General features: G+C 39.0%; 2 protein-coding genes and 1 long non-coding RNA gene across 13 annotated transcripts in view; 2 read left to right on the plus strand and 1 right to left on the minus strand.

Moving 5' to 3' along the window:
- Positions 1-22,693, minus strand: part of LOC115728661 (disease resistance protein RUN1-like) — a 1,102,447-nt gene that overhangs the window by 650,454 nt on the left and 429,300 nt on the right. The window lies entirely within an intron of this gene.
- Positions 1-22,693, plus strand: part of LOC125313790 — a 483,189-nt gene that overhangs the window by 105,090 nt on the left and 355,406 nt on the right. The window lies entirely within an intron of this gene.
- On the plus strand, positions 9,274-13,464 carry LOC125313707 (probable protein phosphatase 2C 35). Of its 2 annotated transcripts, XM_048273552.1 has the most exons (6): positions 9,274-9,293; positions 9,744-10,718; positions 12,035-12,166; positions 12,577-12,771; positions 12,850-12,907; positions 12,985-13,464. In XM_048273552.1, the coding sequence occupies exons 2-5, from the start codon at positions 9,798-9,800 to the stop codon at positions 12,850-12,852; spliced, it is 1,251 nt and encodes a 416-aa protein (XP_048129509.1). In that variant the 5' UTR covers positions 9,274-9,293; positions 9,744-9,797; the 3' UTR covers positions 12,853-12,907; positions 12,985-13,464. The 2 variants fall into 2 exon arrangements, with proteins under 2 accessions (XP_048129509.1, XP_048129512.1); XM_048273555.1 differs by lacking the exons at positions 9,274-9,293; positions 12,850-12,907; positions 12,985-13,464 and having other exon boundaries at positions 9,362-10,718; positions 12,581-12,744.

The following is a 22,693-nucleotide window of genomic DNA, read 5'->3' on the forward strand; positions in this document are numbered from 1 at the left end:
TCACTCCTAAGACGAATCGAACGGAAAATTATGACAGCATATATCATTCGATCGTTTAATTGGCTTTGCTATGGTATGACTACTTACGTTGTCCGCGGCCTTTCGTTTGATCACGCGTTTGGTGCCCGCTAGGCGCTAGCCTCGCCCGAGCCAATAAGGGCCCAGAGTGTGTAATTTGAGCCGAAAGGGACCCCGGATATATGTGTCGGGGGACGTGATTTTTCACGTTCGGTCTCGTCTCGTGTGAGTAGTCCTGCTCTCGTCCTAGCTCGCCGTGCATCATCAGATCCGAATCCACCCTGCTAGAAATCGGGGGCGTTCTCAGCATTCCTACCTAAGTTAATGACCTCGTATCACCAGGCTCAATTATGACCTCATGCTCTGCCGGGCTTCTTCCCTCCGACGATTTCAAATGAGGATTTCTATTCGGCATGTCGGCGATGTCAGAGACACGTTACTCCCACAAAAAGGATTCAGATGCCGACACGTGTACAGTCTTCAATCTTGGGAATTCATTTGTTGCCATTGTGCAACCCGGATCTTGAATCACCTCCTCTACGATCGAAGCCCATTCAGGCTTGGCCCAATTGTCCCTAAGAGTTCAGAGGCCAGACCAAGCACATGTACTGGGGTTTCTATTATTCTCCACTAAGTTCTAATTACTGTTGAGGCATGAGGAATTTCAATTGGAACTTTCCAAGTCATGCTGCAACCATCGTCAAGCCATCTGTGCTTTGAACGTGCCCAATGGAACCGGACACGTACAGACTAAGGCATAAACAAATTGAAGATTTGACTTTGGAATCAATCAATGACATGCTTTTTCAATTAAAAAATGTTTAGATGACAGAGGTAGATCACTGACATCTTGGATTAGTGGACTGTGATGCTGTGGTTTTTGTCCATACTACATGTGGCATGATAAAGAGAGATCTTTTGCTATGTCTGTAGTGGCAAATCGATTTGCCAAGGGAAAAAGCTTTGCTACTTGCATAAATTCGAGTCAATATCGCAACATTAGTTAGCTGAGAAACACAAAAAGCATCGACACCAAGGCAATCTTTGACACCACCGTGATAGCTACGGACTAACGCGATACCCATAAGAGATTCGATTAAGTTGCTCATAGAGGACTCGACCAAAATGAGTAATTCGTTTAAGTCGGTCTAGGAATCGCGAAGCTCCTTAGACCAGCGGTTTCGACCCGTTTATCATCTCGAGTTTCGAATTCAGATGCATGAATTTTTTTTTTTTCAAAAATGTAATCAGCAAAAGCCTTCGTTTAATGTAACAAGTAAGGGGGAGTTATTTCAATTTTCACTTTGATAAGACAACTAGTTGTGGTCCATAATAGACGTGGCCGGTTCCATGGAACCGCCGATTCCGGTTCAGGAACCAGCGGTTCCGGTTCCTAAAAAAGGTGGAACAGCCGGTTTCAGGCCGGTTTCGGTTACGGTTCCGATTCGGAACCGCCGGTTCCTAGGGCTAACGGCTCTTTTCCCCGGGGCCTCCTCCCTTTTTTTTTTAAACGGGTTGGAACCGGTCCTCAATGGCCGGTTTCGGTCCGGGTTGGAACCGTGGGTCCGGTCAATGGGCCGGTTCTGGACCGATCAACGGGCCGGTTCCGGGCAGGTTTCGGGCCACGATTCTATTTGGCCATGTCTAATCCATAAGACAACTTGTGTCTTCCCTTGATCTTGTCTTGCATCTATGGATGGTATCTGTCAGAACCCAAAAAAAAAGTCTCTATTCTTTTCCGATTGTGGAGTCTATACTGATGCATAAATAAATGCAAGATAGAAAGAAAATAGGAATAAAAACAAGAAAAATAAAAGTAAATTCTAGATGAAGGACAGGCTATTCAATTATTTGACAAGAGACGATTTGTGGGGAACTCTGCCAACACAAAAGGTACACTCCACTGTTTTCCCAGGCTCTCGACTAAGCCATCCCTGTCTACACCTAGGCATACGGAATACAAAAGGTACACTCCACTATTTGGTTCTTCAATTAGGATGAATGTCAAGAAGGATTCAATGTAATCACTTGAAAAAATGACACAAATAATCTCTTAATATAGATCAATGTCTAATGTCGTTTCTGAACTTTTAATTTGCTCAATATGATCTTTTAACTGTTGATAAATATTCAATTTAATTTCTAGACTATATAAAAATGTTCAAGATCGTCTTTTCGATAATTCAAGTAAACGAAATTTGAGGACATGGCTTTCAATCCGTTAAGATTGAATGGTAAACAACAAAGCAAAAAGTTATATATAAATTATCTAAGTAAGATACTTATTCCTAATTAGGATATAATGATCAATATCCTCAAATAACCATAGATATGTTAATGCCCTCATCCTTGTTTTCATTTTCTAAAGTAAATGGATAAAATGCTGGACATATCGACTTGTTATTTTTAAAAACACAATGTAAGCTGCGATTTTAATCCTTATGCAGCAATCCAAGAATAATATATATAGATATGTGAATCACCGATTTATAAAATAGAAGAATTGAAGCACCTTGTATCGGATCCATCGTTCTTGATGCGGAATTGCGACGATTTAATGCTTAAAAGCTTCTCCTATATGAAACCCCTTTATCATTGGCTTCAATGAGACGGCTCTTCACATATCGTTTCTGACGACTCTTTATGTAAGGTTATGTGGGCATTAGGGTTTAGAGGAAGGACTTAAGCTCTATTTATAGAGATGAAAACCTATCCTTTCATTATAGATAAGGTTTATCTCGACCCACACTATCCGGCACCATATTAGACTAAATAGGAAACTGTATATATCTTTTCTTTATTAGACCAATTAATATTTATAATAACAATTAATAAAGCCCACATAGAATATTAACTATATATTCTAACACACAACTCAACAGCTAATAATAGATGTCATCAAATTACATCTAATTTGTTATTTGAGTAAACGGAAGGGCAATATTGAACATTGAACAAATTAAAAGTTTAGAATCGACAATGCACATTGAATCGAAGTTTATAGATCATTTATGTTATTTTCCTGAATCACTTAGAGTCGGGTACAATGCTTTAGATACAAAGCTAGGAAATTTGCATCGATGGTGACCCTCCCCGGTGAAACTTCATACATATTAAGGTCAATTGCTATTCAGTCAACTTAGATGTATGATCACTTTTTCAACGACCCAACCTGACCTGGAAAAGGAAAAATTTCAGAGATTATCAAATCAACCATGTAAATAATATTCCAAAAAATTTGTCTTTTTATTTTCGCCTATATATGCTAATATCAACATGCATGCCCAAAACATCAGATTCATATGTGGCCAATTTTTTTTTCATTTGGTTTTTTTCTAACGGCCGACCAAATGTGACAAAAATTTTCAAATTCATGCATTGTCATCTGTTTAATCGAATTGCCCGAATGAACTAAATTGAAGGATTATGACTAAATTGATCTCAATGCAATAGGTTTGTGACTTTTTCGATTTTTTTTTTTTTTTTTGCAAAAGGATACTTGGAGTGCCAATATTTGTGTACAACACTCACTTTAGTGCCAATATTTTTTTGATCATTTAAGTGTCAAATTAGAGAAAAACGATCACTTAAGTGCCAATTTTGACAAAAAAAAAATCACTTAAGTAACAATTCCAACCAAACAGTACATATGGTATTTATTATTATTTTTTAATAATAAATGAATTTTAAAAAAAAGGCAATACACAAGGCAAAAAAAAGGCAAAATTAAAAAAAATTTCCATGTAATATTGAAAAAATTGAAAAAGCTAGATAACTAAAAAATAAGCTAAAATTAAGAAGAAAAAAAAGAGCAGATATCAGATTCTGCGGTGGCGAGGGCTATGCAAGCCCTCACCCCCGCTAGCATCTAATTTCAATATTTTTTTTATTTTCTAGCTTATTTTTTTTAATTTAGCTTATTTTAAAAATTTTCTAATATTACGTGAATTTTTTTTCCAACTTTTGGATTTTATTTTGCTAATCGGGATCCTCTGGCAAGCCATGTGGATGCCACGTAGGATTTCCGGTGATATTCACCGAAGTTGGCACTCAAATAAACGTTTTTTAAAAAAATAAATGTTTTTTTTCAAGGCACATGATTTTTTGTGTATTGTTGATAATTACATGATATTGTCGGTGCTATCTTGCAAACATGCGCGATTACAGACCAGGAACTTGGGTCAACGATCCTTGGTATAGTCATGAATTTTGCTGAAAAGTGCATTTTGTTTGTCATTCTTTTTTTATATGTTTCTTAATGGAGGGTAAGTTTTTGATCTTCAATGTTTTTTTTTTTAATGTGCGTTCAATATTGTTCTGTCTATATTCAAACTGTTATTAAGTGCCATTGGAGTACAATGCCCACAACAGGAAATCCCTACTAGGAATCTACTCAATTCTTCAAAGTTGCCACTAATCATCACTTGAAGAGAGAAATTCAATTTGGGAATTTTCTCGTGCGTGAGGAAAATATGCTCTCTTTCTTTCTTTTTTTCTTTGATTCCAAACTTGAAAGAGGAGATGCGAATGTACTTTTTCCTCTTATCCAATTCCTTCGCTATGTGGCTATTCGTAGCTTTGAGCTGCCATGAATGCTATATCTGATCATTCTATGCAACCATCTTCTCTTTTGTCCCACACATCATGTGCAAGATACTTTTCTTTTCCGATTTGATGCACAAGATACCTTTCTTATGTTTATTCGCGGAATAGTTGGTTCATGATTTCTTTTACATTCTTGGGTTTTTGAATATATTCTTTATTTTTGGTAAAGTAAGTAGTATATTAACTTTTCAAGGCACAAATTACATAGAGGGAAGCCGAACACAAAAATCTCGTACCCGTGGCAACACTTGGGAGTGTCATGACCAGTGCAAAGGTGTTACGACTAAACAGAGGACAAGGCTATATTGTGTGAGCAATTAATTACACAAGGCAAACTCATGCCAGCATAGCAACCGAATGGAAAGAAAAAAACAACAAAAGCTGACCAACAGCCCCCCTAATAACAAATAGACAATGAAATGCCCCAATTGACTCGCATCCGCTGGTTACGAGGGCCATCCTCCACCTGATCAAAAGTGAGGGTCTTATCCCTGAAGACCTTTTCAAGATGTTTCATAAGTGTCGGCCCGAAAAAGGAGCACTCTCTAAAGAAAATATGGTTGTATTCAGTCCAAATGATATGACAAAGGGCACCAAAAGAGAACTGTGCAATACGCTGATAAAAGTAGCAGCCACTAGTATGCTGAATAGCCCACCACAGATTATCCTGCCAAGCACGATTGCAGCGCACCAGGTTACACTTCTCGGCCCAAGACAGTGCGAAGGTACCGGTGGCATTACACTTGAAAAAGAGATGATCTACTGAGTCCGGTCTACACCGACAAAAAGCACACATGCCATTCAAAATTGGCACTTAAGTGATTCAAAAAAAGTATTGGCACTTAAGTGATTCAAAAAAAGTATTGGCACTACGCCGTACACAAATATTGACACTTCGGGTGTCCTTTTACCTTTTTCTTGTTTAATTTTTGCGTATTTATAGCACCTAATAAAAGTCCTTTGGTTCCACTCTTCTTTATCTTTTTCCCACCTTGCGAATCCTATGAAAACTTCCAACCTAAAAAAAAAAATTCCTATGAAAACTAGTCGAGCTTCAAAAATAGGAAAAGCAAGATGCAATGAATCTATCCTAGTAAAAGGCGAGGAAGAATTTTGAAACAGAAAATATGAGATAATTATAAAAAAAATTCTAAATTTATTATAATTATGTCAATTCATTCTTAAATTTTTATTTTGTCAATAGAATTCTAAATATTTTACAATTGAATTTAATCTTTTTTTTTTTGTAATTTTTTCGATAATAAGAAGATTATGGAAACACGTCAGAGCTTTCTAGCGAGAAGGAAAGGAAAGAGATACATGGAAAGCATGTGTCAGGATTTTTAAAGAGATAGGAGAATCCTGGTGGGGGGGCTCTTTGGTAATGGGAAACCCTACTTTTGTTATCCAAAAAGCCTATCTCTATACTCTTAAGCAAAGTTCTTTGGCATCCTCGTTTGGAATGTCAAATCTCTCTCCCACCCTTTTCTCAAAACAGCCTCTTTACAGACACGCATGGCTCCTGAAGCGTAAGTGGGGTGTCCAGCATGCATCCCGTTGAAGAAAAGAACCTCCAAACCCGAGGAGAGACAAAGCTGAAAAGTCGCAGACCGCCCCCGTCTTTTCCAAGCTGGGGGAAGCTGACAAGACTCCAACGCATCAGACCTTTCTTGCTTCTGGAGAATTATCTTAACTCGAAAAGATTGGATGGTGAGGTGTGTGCGGATCGTCCGTGTGGATCAACCTCTCCCTTCCTTTTTTTTTTTAAATCTTTCTTGAAGTGGGTCGCTCATCTCTGCAAACAGTGAAGAGAAAGGTGGCGAATGGAATTCTTGTTAACAGTCGTTGCTGTACTTGGAAAGTTAAGAAGAATCGGTAAAGAGTTGGTTGATGAGGGTTTTGTAGCCTTATAGGGAGCGCATGGTAACTTTTTTTAAATAAATCTTTGCTTTAAAAATACTTTTGAAACATAAATTCATTTGTAAATATAATTTTTTAAATAAAATTTTACTTTTGAAAGTCATTTTTGAGCCAATTTCAAAAGTTAAGAAAAGTTACTTTTCTTTTAGTAAAAATCTCTCAACATTAATTTCTCTCTCACTTTGGCTTCTTTTTATTTTCATCTTTCTCCCAATCCTGCTTTCACCTACCGCCTCCTTCAAGTCGATATGTCTGATCGCTGGGGAAAAAAATAAATAATTTTTTTTATTTTTTAAATAAATTTTTAAAAATTTAAAATGAAGTAGAAATTTTTTTGCAGCTGACAATAACTTTTCGTAGAAGATTTTGTGTTAATGATGTTCCAAAAGTAAAACTTTTTAACCGTTACCAAACGAATTTCTATTCCGGAAGCAGAAATTTTGTCCTGTTGTCAACCGCTTTTCTCTTATCAGCAATTAACTTCTGGATCGGGAAGCAGAAAACATTAACTTCAAGCTAGAAATTGGTTTCTGAAATAGAAGAGTTGCCATGCGTGCCCTATCGCTAATGAGATTATGTACTTACATATGTGTGCGTAGGTAGATAATTCAATATACAAAAGTGAAAATCAAATGAACCAAAAAGAATGAATAAGAGAAAAGGGAAGGGCAAAGGGGAAAAGATATGAGCATGTCCGTCCACATGCACTAATAAAGCCAGGTTTTGCGTACCGTAAAGATAAAGCTTGTTATGTATAATCCGATCTAGCTATGGTTTAAGATAATCGACGACAGAGAATGTGCTCCACATCGTAACTTTCATGCGATATGCAAAAAATGGACCTTTTTCAATGCGAAAAAAAGTGAATTGTTATGTGTCGATGGTTTAACTTACTGTATCAAGACTCATACATGCAGACATAAGTATTTTGAGACTGGGAATGAAGCACTATAAGGAACGCCACATAGGATTTCCGACAATGTTCACCGGAGTTAGCACTCAAATAAACATTTTTTTTAAAAAAATAAACGTTTTTTTTTTCAAGACACGTGATTTTTCGTGTATTGTTGATACTTACATGATATTGTAAGTGCTATTTTGCAAACATGCGCGATTACGAGACCGGGAACTCGGGTCGACGATCCTTGGTATAGTCATGAATTTTGCTGAAAGGTGAATTTAGTTTGTCATTCTTTTTTAATGCGTTTCTTAAAGGAGGGTAAGTTTTTTTTATCTTCGATGTTCTTTTTTTTTTTTTTGTGCGTTGAATGTTATTCTGTCTATCTTCGGATTGTTATCAAGTGCCATTGGAGTACAATGCACGTCACGAGAGATCCCTACGAGGAATCTGTTCAATTCTTCAAAGTACCACTAATCATCACACGAAGAGAGAATTTCAATTTGGGAATTTTCTCTTGCATGAGGAAAATATGTTCTTTTTATTTATTTTTTATTCCAAACTTGAAAGAGGAGATGCGAATGCACTTTTCCCTCTTCTCCCACTTCCTTTGCTCTGTCGCTATTCGTAGCTTTGAGCCGGCGTGAATGCTTTATCCGATCATTCTATGCAACCATCTTCTCTTTTGTCCCACACATCATGTGCAAGATACTTTTCTTTTGCCATTTGATGCACAAGATACCTTTCTTATGTTCATCGCAGAATAGTTAGTTCACGATTTCTTTTACATTCTTGGGTTTTTGAATAGATTCTTTTTTTTTTTTTTGGGTAAAGTAAGTAGCATATTAACTTTACAAGGCGCAAATTACATAGAGGGAAGCCGAACATGAAAAAAAAATTTAAGGTAAATATACTACAATGGATATAATTTGTGATTTTTCATGACTTTTTTCTTTAGGAGTTTGGCATTTATTCGAAAATTCGAATTTCAAAATACAAGTTACACGCTTCATAGGAATGTTTAGTATGTTGCAACTTCAATATTGTTCTCGCTAAGTACTTAACGGTCCATTTAGGGTGAGTTTGGTTCAACATTTAGAAGTAGCATTTGGCCCCGAATGCTCCTTTGAAAAATGTTGAACCGTTTGGCAAGCATTTCGAAGGAGCATTTGGCCAAATATTTCTCTTGGGAAGGTTGAAAGCCCAATGCTAGAAGCCCCAGCATTAGCTTTCAGCATTTGCATTCCCCCAAAGCTCTTTTCAAATGTCGAACCAAACCCACCCTTAGACGGCCACTTAACAAAGAGTCATACATGAATTTTCGTGGAGATAACAAACTTTTGAAAGTTCAAAAAGGAAAAAGAGAGAGAGAGTCGGGCAACTGAAATTTGAAAATTGAAACAGAGAAGCCAAGGAATCAAAACAAAGCTCCATTTTTTTTTTCAAGTTCCTCCGCTTTTTGGAAATTTTCATGAGAGGGTGTGGGTTCTGGGAGAGGAGAGGAGAGGAGAGTGAGAGGGGTTCTAGGAGAGGAGAGGGGGGCATGGGGCTCCTGAGCCGGAGAGGACAAGACAAAACCCACTCATGCACGCGACGTGTAGCAGCATCCTGAGATCCTCCCTCCCCCCCTCTCTCTCTCTCTCTCTCTCTCTCTCTCTGCAGTCCGCATCGAATCATCATTCATTCGTCGTTCATTTTCACGCCCATAAATTCGCATTCAATCCCTCTTCTTCGCTGCCGTTTCTCTTTTGAATTTCGTTCTTTCTCGCTGGTTTTTTTAAACTGCCTTCAGTCCGCTCTGCTCCCTTCTCGAGCCGTGATCTTGTGCCCGGAACCAACTACAGCTCCCTCGGTAAACACCCCCCTCTGTCGCCGTCTCTGATCAGCCGGAAAAGTTCCTCGCTTTTTCTTCTCTCTCTCTCTCTCTCTCTCTCTCTCTGTTTTTTTGGGATTTGATTCGGCGGCTTTTCTTGAATTTTGGTGGTGATAGGTGAAGTTCCTTGCTTGTTGAATTGTGGATGTTCCACGCCGATCTTGACATCTTTTCTCGGAAACCCCTCGAGCAAGACTGCGTTGTTCGCAGAAGCCGGCTTAGCTGTCTTTGCTTTGAGGGTTTGTTGGCTGCATTTCCGAATTCTGCTCCTGTGTATTGCCACCCGCGCGACATGACCACGTTAGTAGCTTCGGAGTTCGTTCCTGCGAGGGCCCATCTGCCGATTTTCTGGAGGTGTTGCGGACAAAGGCGACTCTGAACCCGAAGTTTTTGTGCTCCGTCTTTTTTTTCGGAACTTTTATCAAAGAGGTGGTCTGCTGTGGGGAAATTCTTGCTTTTGGCCTCCCTGAAAGGTCATCCTTCATGGGCTGTGCGCATGGGAAGTGTTGTGGGCACCGCCCACGATCTTCGGACTCTGATTCTCGGGAGTTTCAAGAGGTGAGTCAATTCAGTGTCCATGGAAAGCACATACTCACCGAGAGGTCCATAGAGTGTGTGCCTGTTCCTTCACGCAACTTTCGTTTGGAGTACTCTGTTCTGACGCAGCGTGGTTACTACCCCTATTCGCCTGGCAAGGAAAACGAAGATAGCTTTTGCATTCGGACCCAAGTTCAAGGTAACCCAAATCTCCATTTCTTTGGTGTGTTTGATGGGCATGGTCTATTTGGTGCCCAGTGTTCCAATTTCGTTAGAGACAGATTGGTGGATATCTTAGCAAATGACCCTAGACTATTATTGGACGATCCTGCTAACGCCTACAGTTCGGCGTTTGTAAGGACAAATCACGAGTTGCATGATAGCGAGATAGACGACACGGAGAGTGGTACTACCGCTATTACAGTTCTTGTTGTTGGGGATAAGCTTCTTGTTGCAAATGTGGGTGATTCAAGGGCAGTTATTGCACTTAAAGTTGGCGACAGAGTTTTAGCTGAGGATCTGTCCTCTGATCAAACCCCGTTTAGGCGAGACGAGTATGAGAGAGTGAAGCTTTGTGGAGCCAGGGTTCTGAGCGAAGATCAATTGGATGGGCTAAAGGATCCTGATATACAGACATGGGGTGATGAAGAGAGTGAAGGCAGTGATCCTCCGAGGCTGTGGGTTCAGAATGGAAGGTATCCCGGCACCGCCTTCACGAGGAGTATAGGAGATAGTACAGCTGAGGAAATTGGTGCGATTGCCGATCCTGAAGTGTCCACGGTTCAGCTCACACCTGATCATTTGTTCTTTGTTGTTGCAAGTGATGGAGTTTTCGAGTTTCTCTCTAGCCAAGCCGTTGTCGATATGGTAAGGCTTTTCTTCCTATTCTTAATTGATTGGCAGCCATTTTCAACCCAATGCATCTTGTTGCTGTTCTATTTATATGTTCAATCTGTTGCTGTCCTCGTACCCCACCACCAACAAATCGATATTGAATGATTCTCTCATAGGGTGTATATTGCTGCACTAGAAAAATGGATGATCTGGAGCAGTCGACTGTAAAAAACTTTGCCATCATCCTTTGCTTTGCGCTTCAACACTGTGTTCTTGTTTATTTTTTATCTACTTAAGTTGACTACCAAAACCATACTCCTCGAGGATTTTTGTAACTGGAAGAGGCAAATGCAGTAGCAAAAGCAGGAAGAAGAAACTGACGAATCTGTTTTGCATCTCTATCTTTATGTTTTCTTAATGCTTGCTAATCTTACGTGCATGTTGATGCCTACAATCCTCCGAATATAGTGTTATGCTTTTGCTAGGTTATATTCTACAAATAACAATTTTTTTTTTAATACAGAAAGTATCAGGCATTCATTGACACTCACCGTGCTATTCTTCCTTTTGATATTTCATTGTGCTATACATTGAACTGTTTTCCTGATCCCAGAAAAACTAAAAGAAAATGATGTATTGGTCCAAGCAAATCGGAACTCAAAAACAGATTGATATTTTGTTGGAAAAATCGTAAGAAAAAAAATTGGGGACTATCAAAAGCAGTATTCCATCCGCGCAAACGACTTCCTTCTTACAACTTGACTTTCCTATCGAACATGGATATCTCCTCTGCGATCTCCTGGAGGTCCCATTTGAGCTTTTTGGACCATCAGTTCTTCATGGATGCCTTGAACATCTTGACCACACTTCCACTTTCGCATCCTTGCCTTGTACTAGTTTTATCTACCATTTGAGCATCTTCCCTCGTCTAACAGTTTATCTAAGGCAATTCTCCACTTCGTCTGCGCCCTCGTCAAAACCATGATGCCCCTTACTGTCCAGCTCTTTTTTCCAGTCACCTAGCAATCTCATGCATAATTTGCTTCTTCATTGGATATATTTTGCTATTGAAACTAGATGACTAATAAGGCATTGTACTTTGATTTTATGGAAATGTATACAAGTAAGCAGCCCACTAGCAGGCACTGCTCATAGCATCTGGACTTCAGTGTGTGATTGGAAGTATGTTTCTGCTGTGTTTATTCGAAACTTAAGTTGTGCAATATCTGAAATTGTTGTGTCAGCTCCTCACATGGGATCATTCTGGTGATCTCGTGAACATTGGACTACTTTGCATCTTATATTTCCATGTTCCACTGAACTTATTTTATTCACGTTTCTTCATACAGGTGGCAAGTTATCCTGATCCTAGAGATGCATGCGCTGCCATTGCTGGAGAATCATATAAACAATGGTTGGCTCATGGAAGCCGAACGGATGATATAACAATCATTATTGTACATGTTAAAGACTTGCGTAATGTACGAATCTTTCTTCCCCTCTTTTTTGGTTATCTGGCTGCTTTATGGCAGATTGTTTTAGCTCTTTTTCACTATTTTTGTCTGTTGATTATTCGTAACTGTGAACATGTCTATTTCTGGGTTTTTGGGAAGTATCTAAGGCAAGAAGAGATTATTGACATTAGTTTTCGCTCATGATTAGATTCATGACCATTGCATATTTTTCTTTCTTGCAGTTGTAATAGCTCATGTCTCTAGGAAGATGCGTGTAATGGGATTTGTCGTTTCATGAGAATTCTTGCGTCTAGAATGAATTTAATGACTTTCTGTATCCTAAGTTTAATGCTCTCTTCCTGCTGCTTCTTCGTATTATGTCCTGTTCTTACTTCATCTGAAGTCATAGATTTCTAACTTTCTAGTGATTGCTCTAGGCAGGTGCCAATGCTGCAAGGACAGCATCCTTAAGAACGGGAGGAGGAAGCTCCAACTCATCCTTTACGACTGCATCAGAAATGTATAGATCGATGAGGAGTGAGATTTCTGTTTTTGAGACTTACCAGTGCACCATTTCTAACAACCGAAGTCATGCGATTGTTGTTCCATCTCTGTTACGAACACCACAGTCGGTGAGTAAACTACGTCCAAGTCACCTTCCCAACCAGATTGGGGCTTATCTTAACAGTATCTTCCCTTATTCTCTGCAGTAGCTTTGATGAAAGGACATTCTTTGAGCTGCCTAATATCCTGAGATAGGAAGACATGGTAAATGTTTTATCTCAGCTTCAATTATTAACAAGTGGGCATATCTCGTTTGACCATTCATGTTTGTTTGGTTGTAGGAGACATGAGAATTGTTAACCAACTGATGGCTGAAAAAGATTCGACTGCATCATTTGGTAGCAATTGAAAGGCCGAGGCTATGTCCGACTTTGCCAATAAATCCGTTGCTAATTGAAGAACACACTGTCTGCAAGAACAGAGCACCGGGCCAACAGCTGCAGCATTGCTCGCGCATGGCTGCATATCCAAAATGTAAAGAGATAGTTGAAAAATAAGAACTGTAGTTTGATTTTAGTTTAGCTTGTGACGAAATAGGGCTGTGAATTGTAAGGTGACGGCGGTGAGAAACTTTGTGTAGCAGTGCAGTCGAAAGTTCTCTGACATTACCGTGGCCAGAGTTTCTTGTGAACAGAACTGTTGGTGATAGGTCTAGCATGATGATGTTGCGCGTGGAGAAGAGATAGGATGAGAACTGAGAATGCACACTGTCTTGGTGCTGAGATACTAGCCGACTGTTTATAATTAACCGCCTTTCTTCCTTTGGCGAAGCTCGACTTTTCCGTTGGATGAGAACTGAAAATACACTGTCTATCTAGTTGACTGTTGAAAGGAGACTTCATTTGCGTCTGTTTTAAGGTGGGAGCTCAAGCGAGCGTATGTGGTGGAGGTCGAGGATGAATGTTCGAAATTCTCTGTCTATGAGAAACGCCATATTCACGTTTGATAGTTGTTCATCACGAGAACATTTTTTTCAAGGCACGCGATTTTTCATGTACTTTTGATACTTACATGATGTTGTCAGTGCTATCTTGCAAATGCACGCGATTACGAGGCTAAGAACTCGGCTCGACGATCCTTGGTATAGTCATGAATTTTGCTGAAAAGTGCATTTAGTTTGTCATTCTTTTTTTATACGTTTCTTAAAGGAGGGTAAGTTTATGATCTTCAATGTTTTTTTTTTGTGTGTGTGCATTGAATGTTGTTCTGTCTATCTTCATACTATTATAAAGAGCCATTGGAGCACAATGCCCGCCGCGAGAGATCTCTACTAGGAATCTGCTCAATTCTTCAAAGTAGCCACTAATCATCACATGAAGAGAGAATTTCAGTTTGGGAATTTTCTCTTGCGTGAGGAAAATATGTTCTTTTTTTTTTTTTTTCGTGTTCTTTGATTCCAAACTTGAAAGAGGAGATGCGAGTCTACTTTTCCTCTTCTCCCACTTCCTTCGCTCTGTCGCTATTCGTAACTTTGAGCCGCTGTGAATGCTTTATCCGATCATTCTATGCAACCATCTTCTCTTTTGTCCTACACATCATGTAGATACTTTTCTTTTGCCATTGATGCACAAGATACCTTTCTTACGTTCATTCGCGGAATGGTTGGTTCATGATTTCTTTTACATTCTTGGGTTCTTGAATAGATTCTTTTCTTCCTTCTTACAAACAAGCAAGGACATCCCCCACCATTCTCTCCTATACAAGTCAAAAGTATGTTAAGAGGATAGATAAAGTTCAAACTAAGCAAAAACATGGCATTTAGCTCTATTTCGGATTTGTGGAACAAATGGAACATACGAGGTTCCATCCTGCTGAGCCTTTCGCTTCATGTATTTCTCATTCTATTTGCACCCCTTAGGAAGGAAATAGCGAACCGCCGCATCGTTTTCCTCTTGTGGTTGGTCTACTTGATGGCTGACTCGATACTTGTATATAGGATTGGGCTCATTTCTCATAGCCAAGGCAATTCGTATGCTTATGTAGCTGAAGTAGACATATCACTTCTGACATTATGATCCTCATTTCTCTTGTTACATCTTGGCGTAGACATGGCCACGGGCCAATTTGGGCCCGGAACCGGCCTGTGGAATAACCGGAACCGGCCCGGCCCCTCATGGGCCAGTTCCGGTTTTAAAAAATTAGGAATCGGGCCCCCCCAAAAAAAGGGGAAAGAGCTTTCCCCCCTTATGGCCGTTGCAATTATCAACCCCCCATTTTTTTTCTTCTAAATTTCCTATAAATACCATTCCTCCCATTTCATTTTTCTCACAATTTCTCTTAAATTCTCTCAATTCTCTCAAATTCTCTCAATCCGCTCAATCCCGGCTCAATTCTGTCAATTTTCTGAATCGGCTTTCAGCTCAATTTTCTGATAAAAATAGCAAGTGGAAGCGGAGCTGGTGACAGGGGAAAGAGCCCGATGCCGATGGGGATGGGGGAATCCGATTATCCTCAACCTCATGATCAATATGATCCTCGTGAGTTTACATGTTGGGTAGATGATGATGATAATATCAACTATGTTCCCAACGTTAAGCACCTCGCAACGCAAGAAAGTCTTCATCTTCCTACCGGCGTCGAAGAAACGTCGACATCAAAGAAGCTGGAACGACAAGCCCGGGAGAGTACATCCAACTTACGGCAACACTTCGACAAGATACATATAAGCGGAGACAAGTACAAGATAAACTGTAAATATTGTACGAAATCATACAATTTTAATAAAGGAAACTGCTATGGAACATACCATCGACATCCGATGCAAAAACATGCAACGCAAGCGGGGATCGACACCAGGCAACAACAAATTTCTGGGTATGCCAATACTAACACTTCTCCTTTATTTCGTTATAGTGATGAATTTTATAAAAAAACATTAGCTCAATATGTTGCCATTGAATATTTGCCTTTTACTACTGGTGAAAATTTTTATTTGAATTTTTTGATCAACACTACATGTACTCCGTAAGCAAAACCTGTTACGAGAACTACTCTTAAACGCGAACTTTTTAGGGTTTATAAAAAACAAAAAAAGGCTTTGCAACCCACCGGCTGGTGACAGCGCTGGTTTGCGCTCGGTTCCTTTCACGAGAGGTCCCGGGTTCAAAACTTCGTGGTGCCGGTGTCTTACCTAGGCACTGTGGTGGTGGGGTCCTGCGGTTGCCCCCGAGGACTAGTAGTGCTTTACCGCTGGTTTGAGCGCAAGCTCGCCGGCCGCGTGGATACTTAGGTTATAAAAAAAAAAAAGGCTTTGCAAATCTTTTTTACGGATTTCAATGGACATGTGCATATAGGTAGCAACATTTGGAGTGATTCTTGGCAAATTCATTCTTATATGTGCATCACATGTTATTGGATAGGTGACGATTGGAACATTCATAAAAAAGTACTTGCATTTTGAGTGTTTGATGAAAGTCATACTACCAATAATATATATAGAATACTTAGGCAAGTTTTAAAATAATATAATTTGATTAATAAAGTTTTTTAGCTAGTTTTGATAATCTTGCATCAAATACCGCTTTCATTCCCGATTTAGAAAATATTTGTAAATCTTCTTTTGGCGGATAATTTTTTCACATTAGATGTGCTTGCTATGTTTTAAATTTATGTGTACAAGATGGTTTACGAACTCTTGACGCTTTTCTCACCCCAATAAAGAAAGCAATTTAAGTCGTCCCCAAGTTATGAAAGAATGGGGCAGATTTTGCAAATCACATGGAGAAAAACCAAAAAGATTTCCAAAAGATGTTCCAACTCGTTGGAATTCTACCTACGAGTTGCTTCATCAATCTTTTGCTTATAAAGATTTATTATGTACGTTTATTTCAAATAATATTTCCGAAATTACTTTATCCCCACAAGATTGGGTTGTTTGCAAAAAAAATTTAGATTTTTTTAAAGTTTTTAATGATACAACTTATACTTTATCTGGTATTTATTATCATACTACGCATTTATTTATAATAGAGTGTGTTAACATGGCTGGTATTTTTTGTGAATATGAGCAAGATGTTTAATTAGCTCCGACTTTTATAGCAATGAAAGCAAAATGGCTGCATTATTATGCTCGCATTCCTCTTATTTATTTGGTTGCCATTGTTTTCGATCCACGTACTAAATTAGATGTTTTGTATGATTATCTGAATGATTATTATTATGATTGTTTACATTTGAATGAAACAGTAGATATTAAAACTATAAAAGAAGAGGTTAAAAACGCTATAGTAGCATTATATAATGAATTTTGTAGTAAATATGGTTTAGGTGATAGTGGATGTTCTCAACCTAGTGCCTCACAAAGGGAGGAGAGTAGTAGACTTAGTAAATGATATAATCTGCTCATTAATAGACAAAAAAGACAAAAAGGAGCAACATATAATATTTCCGAATTAGAAAATTATTTAACCATTGCTTTTGAGTTCCGTGATTCCGAACATAGCATAGATTTCAAAATTCTGGAGTGGTGGAAGACTCATTCAACCCAATTCCCAATCCCCGCTATCATCGCAAGACATATGTTAATAACCCCTTCTTCAACATTTGTAATTGAACATGCATTTAGCGCTGAAGGATTAATTTTGGATGACCGCCGTTCAAGATTAAATCCGGATGCTGTGAATGCTCAAGCTTGTGTCCATGATTGGACAAAGGCTAAATTTCGACAACAAGAGTTGGATTGAGACGACGAATTCTTTAATGATGATAGTTGAGATACCACCGCCACGGGTACCACAATGGGTAGTGACGATTGACGATGAGGTAAGTTGGGGTTATCAAAGGTAAAAGAACTACATGAGCTTTCATTTTTTTATCCCCAAGAAGATATGTAGGCGTTTAATGATAATTCATTAAGTTCAAGCCCATTCCCTCTCCCTTTTTTTTTTCCTCCAAATTTGATTACAATGTACAATTTGATTATAATTATAATTAATAATTTATTATTTCTTTATTTCATTATTTATTATTTAAAATTAAATTTTAAATTTGAAACCGGAGTCGGGCCTTGAATCGACTCGGAATAGACGGTTACGAACCGGAACCCGAACCACCCCTTCAAGGGCCGGTTCCGGTTCCATCATGGCCACGAACCGGAATCGGTAGTTCACGGCCCGTGGCCATGTCTATCTCGGTGGTCCGGATACCATCCTTGCCTTCTCTTTGGAGGACAATTCGATTTGGGGACGGCACATGCTCGGTCTCATCTTTCAAGTTGGTGCTGCTTGTCGCGACCTAAAAAATAAACAAGTTAATTTTCGGGCTAATGGATTATCAGGTTAATTATTTAACTAACCTAACTCGGACTCTCCCAAGTCCATACCAAATCGCAACTTAAGGTTCAAATAATTAACATGCAATGTGATTTCAATTTGGAGTCGCCACTAATCATTCTCGGTAGGTTGATTAGAAACCTAAATAAAATAGCAGGAGAAAACTATCTTATTTCCGCGAACCAAAGATTTTGAATTCGGGGGATTTGGTTACGTCGATTTCTCTAACGCCCTTTCGGTACCATTTTCATGAAAAATATTTGATTTGGCAATTTTGATGGATTTTACTTGAAATTCAAAGATGCAATTTTTTTGGTTTTTTCTTCTTTTTTATGGGGATGTAAAACATTGAACTTTGTACGATATACACCATGGGTGATTTAGAAAGAAAGAAAACGCAGCCAATCACGAGTATTTACGGAAATAAATTAACATGTAATAATGCTAAAATTTGGAACACGTGGCATGTCTAAAATAAACAAACGAATGTTCACACCAAACGATTACATTTTTGTAGATCGAGATGGAAAGGATTACCTTCTATTACACAAAATCTTACTCACATACACGTTATAGTTCCCTTCAAGATCTCGGAGGTTGGAAGAACGCGGCTGTCGTCGAAAATGGCAAGCAATGGCGTTGTTGGGTTGCGAGGGGCGAAATATGTGTCGGGACTCGTCGAAGATGATGCTCGACTAAAACACTTTTCTTCACTCTCGAATTTTCTCTTCTGATTTTTCTCAAGAACTCTCTTTTTCCTCTCTAAAAATTCCTCTCAAAAACTCTCTCAAAACTCTCTCAATTCTCTTCCACTCTTCCTAAAAAACTCTCTCAATTCTTTTCTACTCTCTCTCTCAATTCTCTTCCACTTCCCCCTTCTCCAAACTCTTCTCAAGAGCTCTCTCTTTTATAGGCAAAGTTCTTCATCCTTCATTCTTCACCTTCATTTCTTCACCTTCCATCTTCATCTTCTCTTCTTCATCTTCATTTCTTCACCTTCCATTTTCATCTTCCCTTCTTCATCTTCATTTCTTCACCTTCCATTTTCATCTTCCCTTCATTATCTTCCCTTCATCATCTTCCCTTCTTCATCTTCTTTTCATTATCTTCCCTTCATCATCTTCCCTTCTTCATCTTCTTTTGGTATTTGCAATACAGTCCCCGAAGTTCCAAGTATTTGCAATACAGTCCTTGAAGTTTCAAATCTTCTCGGTGTATTTTTCCATCCCGTGCCTAGTCTAGACGCATGCTAAATTAAGTGTTCCGCTTGCCCGATTATATGCCAATGCAATGTACGCTAAAAATAAATATGTGAGATGATTTTTTATTTAGAACTAAAATTAGTTCTAATTTTTATGCAAAAAATAGATTAGTCAAAATTTAGGCGTCAACAGCTGCCCCTCTTTGAGTGGAGGCTCGTAGAGGTTCCGCTCAAAGACAAAATTGAATCCTAAATTTTGACAGTGCAAATTATGGATGAACTTTTTGGCGGGAGTTTTAATCCCATTTTTCATGTAATGAAGTGATGCATGATATGCAAGACCGTAAATAACATGTGTCATAATTTCCCTTTTTCATGTTAGAGAAATCTGCACATGGATCGCATACAAGAATACCTGTTTTACCAAATTTCTCGTAAGCTAATGGTTCTCTTAATTTCCAAGCTTCTTTTTGCGGATGCAAGGATTTTAAGGTATTTGGCCTATCTGTTATCGGAGACTTCTCCCTAATGCAAGACAGCGCAAGATATGTGTGTCGTTTGAGATCACAAGAGCTACGTCGTTGTGAGTCGAAAGAAGTGGGATCAAGTTCACAAGAGCTACGTCGTTGTGAGTTGATTAAATGTCGAAATCGCCGGTGCATATGTCTTCACGATTCGATAAAGGGGAACCAAAATCATAAGAGCTACGTCGTTATGATTTGGTTTGGATAAAAAATATGGGTGCTTATGTCTTCATGATTTGATAAAGGAGCCGAAAATCATAAGAGCTATGTCATTATGAGCCGACTAAAGGTCAAGATCACCGGTGCATACGTCTTCGTGATTCGATACTGAAATCATAAGAGCTACGTCGTTATGATTTGAAGAGATGTCAAGATCGCCGGTGCATATGTCTTCACGCCCCGAGATTGAAACCATAAGAGCTACGTCGTTATGATTTGATAAGATGTCAAGATCGCCGGTGCATATGTCTTCACGTCCCCGAGATTGAAACCATAAGAGCTACGTCGTTATGATTTGATAAGATGTCAAGATCGCCAGTGCATATGTCTACACGACTTGACGGAAGAGGCATATTGACTGAATTGAACAATATTTGATAGGAGCACCATCGAATGGAATCGATAAGTACAAAAGGGGCATATTGCACGAATTGAATCATAACAACTATCATGAGAAGAGTTGTTAATTTGAAAAGGGGTTCGAAAACTTACCTGGGTTCTCCAAACGATTAATCAAGGAACGAAGCGATTGCTTTGTATCGTACCTGGTAGGCATTTGCCGACAAAACTTGCTCATTCAATAATCCTTGGATGAATTTCGAGACCTTGGGAGGGAACTCGAACATCGGGAATGTATTACCTATCATAGAATGTCATAGGTAACACACACAAACATATTCAACAATGAGTATAATGCAATCACTCATACTATGGTTCATGCATAACCATTCTGTCAAGTTTGCATTACCAATTTTGTCCAGGGAGGTTCTCACATTACGAATACCTCGAATGTGAGCTGAATGGGGGACTTCGGTCAGAAAGGGCTTTCTCTCACTCTCGAGAAAAGCTATTTATCCTGTCTGCGAGGATTCAAGAGAAATCACTCAATCTTTCCATCATCGCATTCGATAAGGATCCAAGTAATCTCGCAATTGATACGACCGAGTCGATCCGGAGGTCTTGATTAGGACCGTAATGAGAGCTAGGTCAAAGGTTTACAAAGGGGACTCCGGTTGAGTCAAGGTCTTTGAAATGAATTTCTTCATCATTTGCTCCGGATTTACAAGTCAAGAATCCTGCAAAAATGAGAGAGAAATAATCTTGCTCGAACTTCTTCGAGTGATGCTTAAAATCATTTAACTCTACGTTAACTCAAGTGCCCTAATCGGAAGAGACTTTGGAGGGTTATAACGTAGGCTAGGATTGGGGGCGAGGAACGAAAAGGCTCGTTTTGGCTCGGAAATTAAATGAGAAGGGGCTTGACGTTGGTGATCATCGCCGACTAGTCACCGATCTTGGTCTTCCGGAAATGTCTTCGAAAAGAATACCATCATTGAATGAGGGATGGTAGTTTTCTACTGAAAATTGCACTTTACAAACCGATTTCTTGGGGAGTCTTCTTCATAACAAGTGTCCGTCAAGGATTTGCAAGAGACACAATGCAAACATGTACATGGAATTTACAACTTAACATGCAAAAATGTACATTCAAAATTCAGAAGTACTTTACAAATGAATGTGCATTGGCCTTACTTTTTGGTAGGCACTTTGCTTTTCCTATGCTTGAAATTTTCATATGAGATCGGCCTTTTGCTTTTCTTACTCCCGACTCTCATTTTTCTTTTTTTCTTCTTTTTTCGAGAAAAGATTTCTTTTCCTTTTTCTTTGAGAGCCCTTCGACATCTCTTTATTTTGCTTTTTTTTGTTTTTTTGTTTTTTTTTTTTTTTTTGAGAGCGGGCCCTTCTCCTTTAAGCGAGTTTGCCTCTCCTTTTTTTTTTTTTACAATCCCATGACTTTGAACCAGGAATTACAACAAGCATAATGATCATTCGGGAATTCTCTGTTGACTCGACCATCTCCAATTCTAATCCTTGGGAAAATGCTATCTTCGCCTTTGGAATGAGCAAATGATCACCAACAGGGGTTTAAGAAATGAATTTGCGAGGCTCAAGTGGGCTATGCAAAGAATGAAGTGTATAGGATAGAGAAGTGAATGCTCTTCATCATCCTAAGGCACTTGAATTAAAATTCGAGTATAAATGCAAAGAAACACCCGAAGATTAATGTTAGTCCGAGCAAGAAAATTTCTAACCATTTACCTCGTGTTGCTGCTAGAATTAAATCGTCCCGGACCCCGATGTGGGGTGGTTCTTGACAGGGGTAAAGAAATGAAACCACCGCTCAAAAGGGGTAATCAATGGATCACCCGTAGTGTTTGGGATAGAGAACTGAATGCCTCTGTCATTTCGGTTGTCGTACCTTTCGCGAGAAAACTCTTTACCTCGGGAATGCGGAATTTTGCCACCGTTCATCTCGCCTGAAAAAATTGGACGTGTTTGGGAAAGGATTGCCTTTCATCATCACCCGCTGCCCCATTCCATACATTCGATGTATCTTATGTAGTTCATATTCCTTATTCGAGTTGGTAAATTAAACATGAGGAACAGGTTATGCGCAAACTTTGCAATGTATGAGTGTTTTTGAGCATATAAAATGCAACAACTTTTTATCTTGGTGGAAGAATTCGCAAGCACATAAGAAACTTCTTAGGGGCGTGGATCGCGAGTTGCCCCTGCTCATGCAAATGAGTTGCAAAAACTTCATTATCGGTTCGAGACATGAGATTGTCAAAGGCTTCGGGAATTTCTTATTTCATTAATTTTTCGGGGAGAATGGATACTTCCCTATCCGGAAAGGCGGTGACCCCTGTAAAAATCAAAGGGAAAGCATCAATGTACGCTCTCATGTCCTAAACGAGTTGAAACGATACCGCTT

This window comes from Rhodamnia argentea, chromosome 1, assembly GCF_020921035.1.
Source record: "Rhodamnia argentea isolate NSW1041297 chromosome 1, ASM2092103v1, whole genome shotgun sequence".
Taxonomy (NCBI): domain Eukaryota; kingdom Viridiplantae; phylum Streptophyta; class Magnoliopsida; order Myrtales; family Myrtaceae; genus Rhodamnia; species Rhodamnia argentea.

What these genes read in the sequence shown, in the direction of transcription:
- LOC125313707 (XM_048273552.1), top strand. Translation starts at nt 9,798, where the DNA reads ATGGGCTGTGCGCATGGGAAGTGTTGTGGGCACCGCCCACGATCTTCG. An exon ending in GCCAAGCCGTTGTCGATATG is followed by an intron (nt 10,719 to 12,034) that starts GTAAGGCTTTTC and finishes TTCTTCATACAG; the next exon opens with GTGGCAAGTTATCCTGATCC. An exon ending in ATGTTAAAGACTTGCGTAAT is followed by an intron (nt 12,167 to 12,576) that starts GTACGAATCTTT and finishes TGATTGCTCTAG; the next exon opens with GCAGGTGCCAATGCTGCAAG.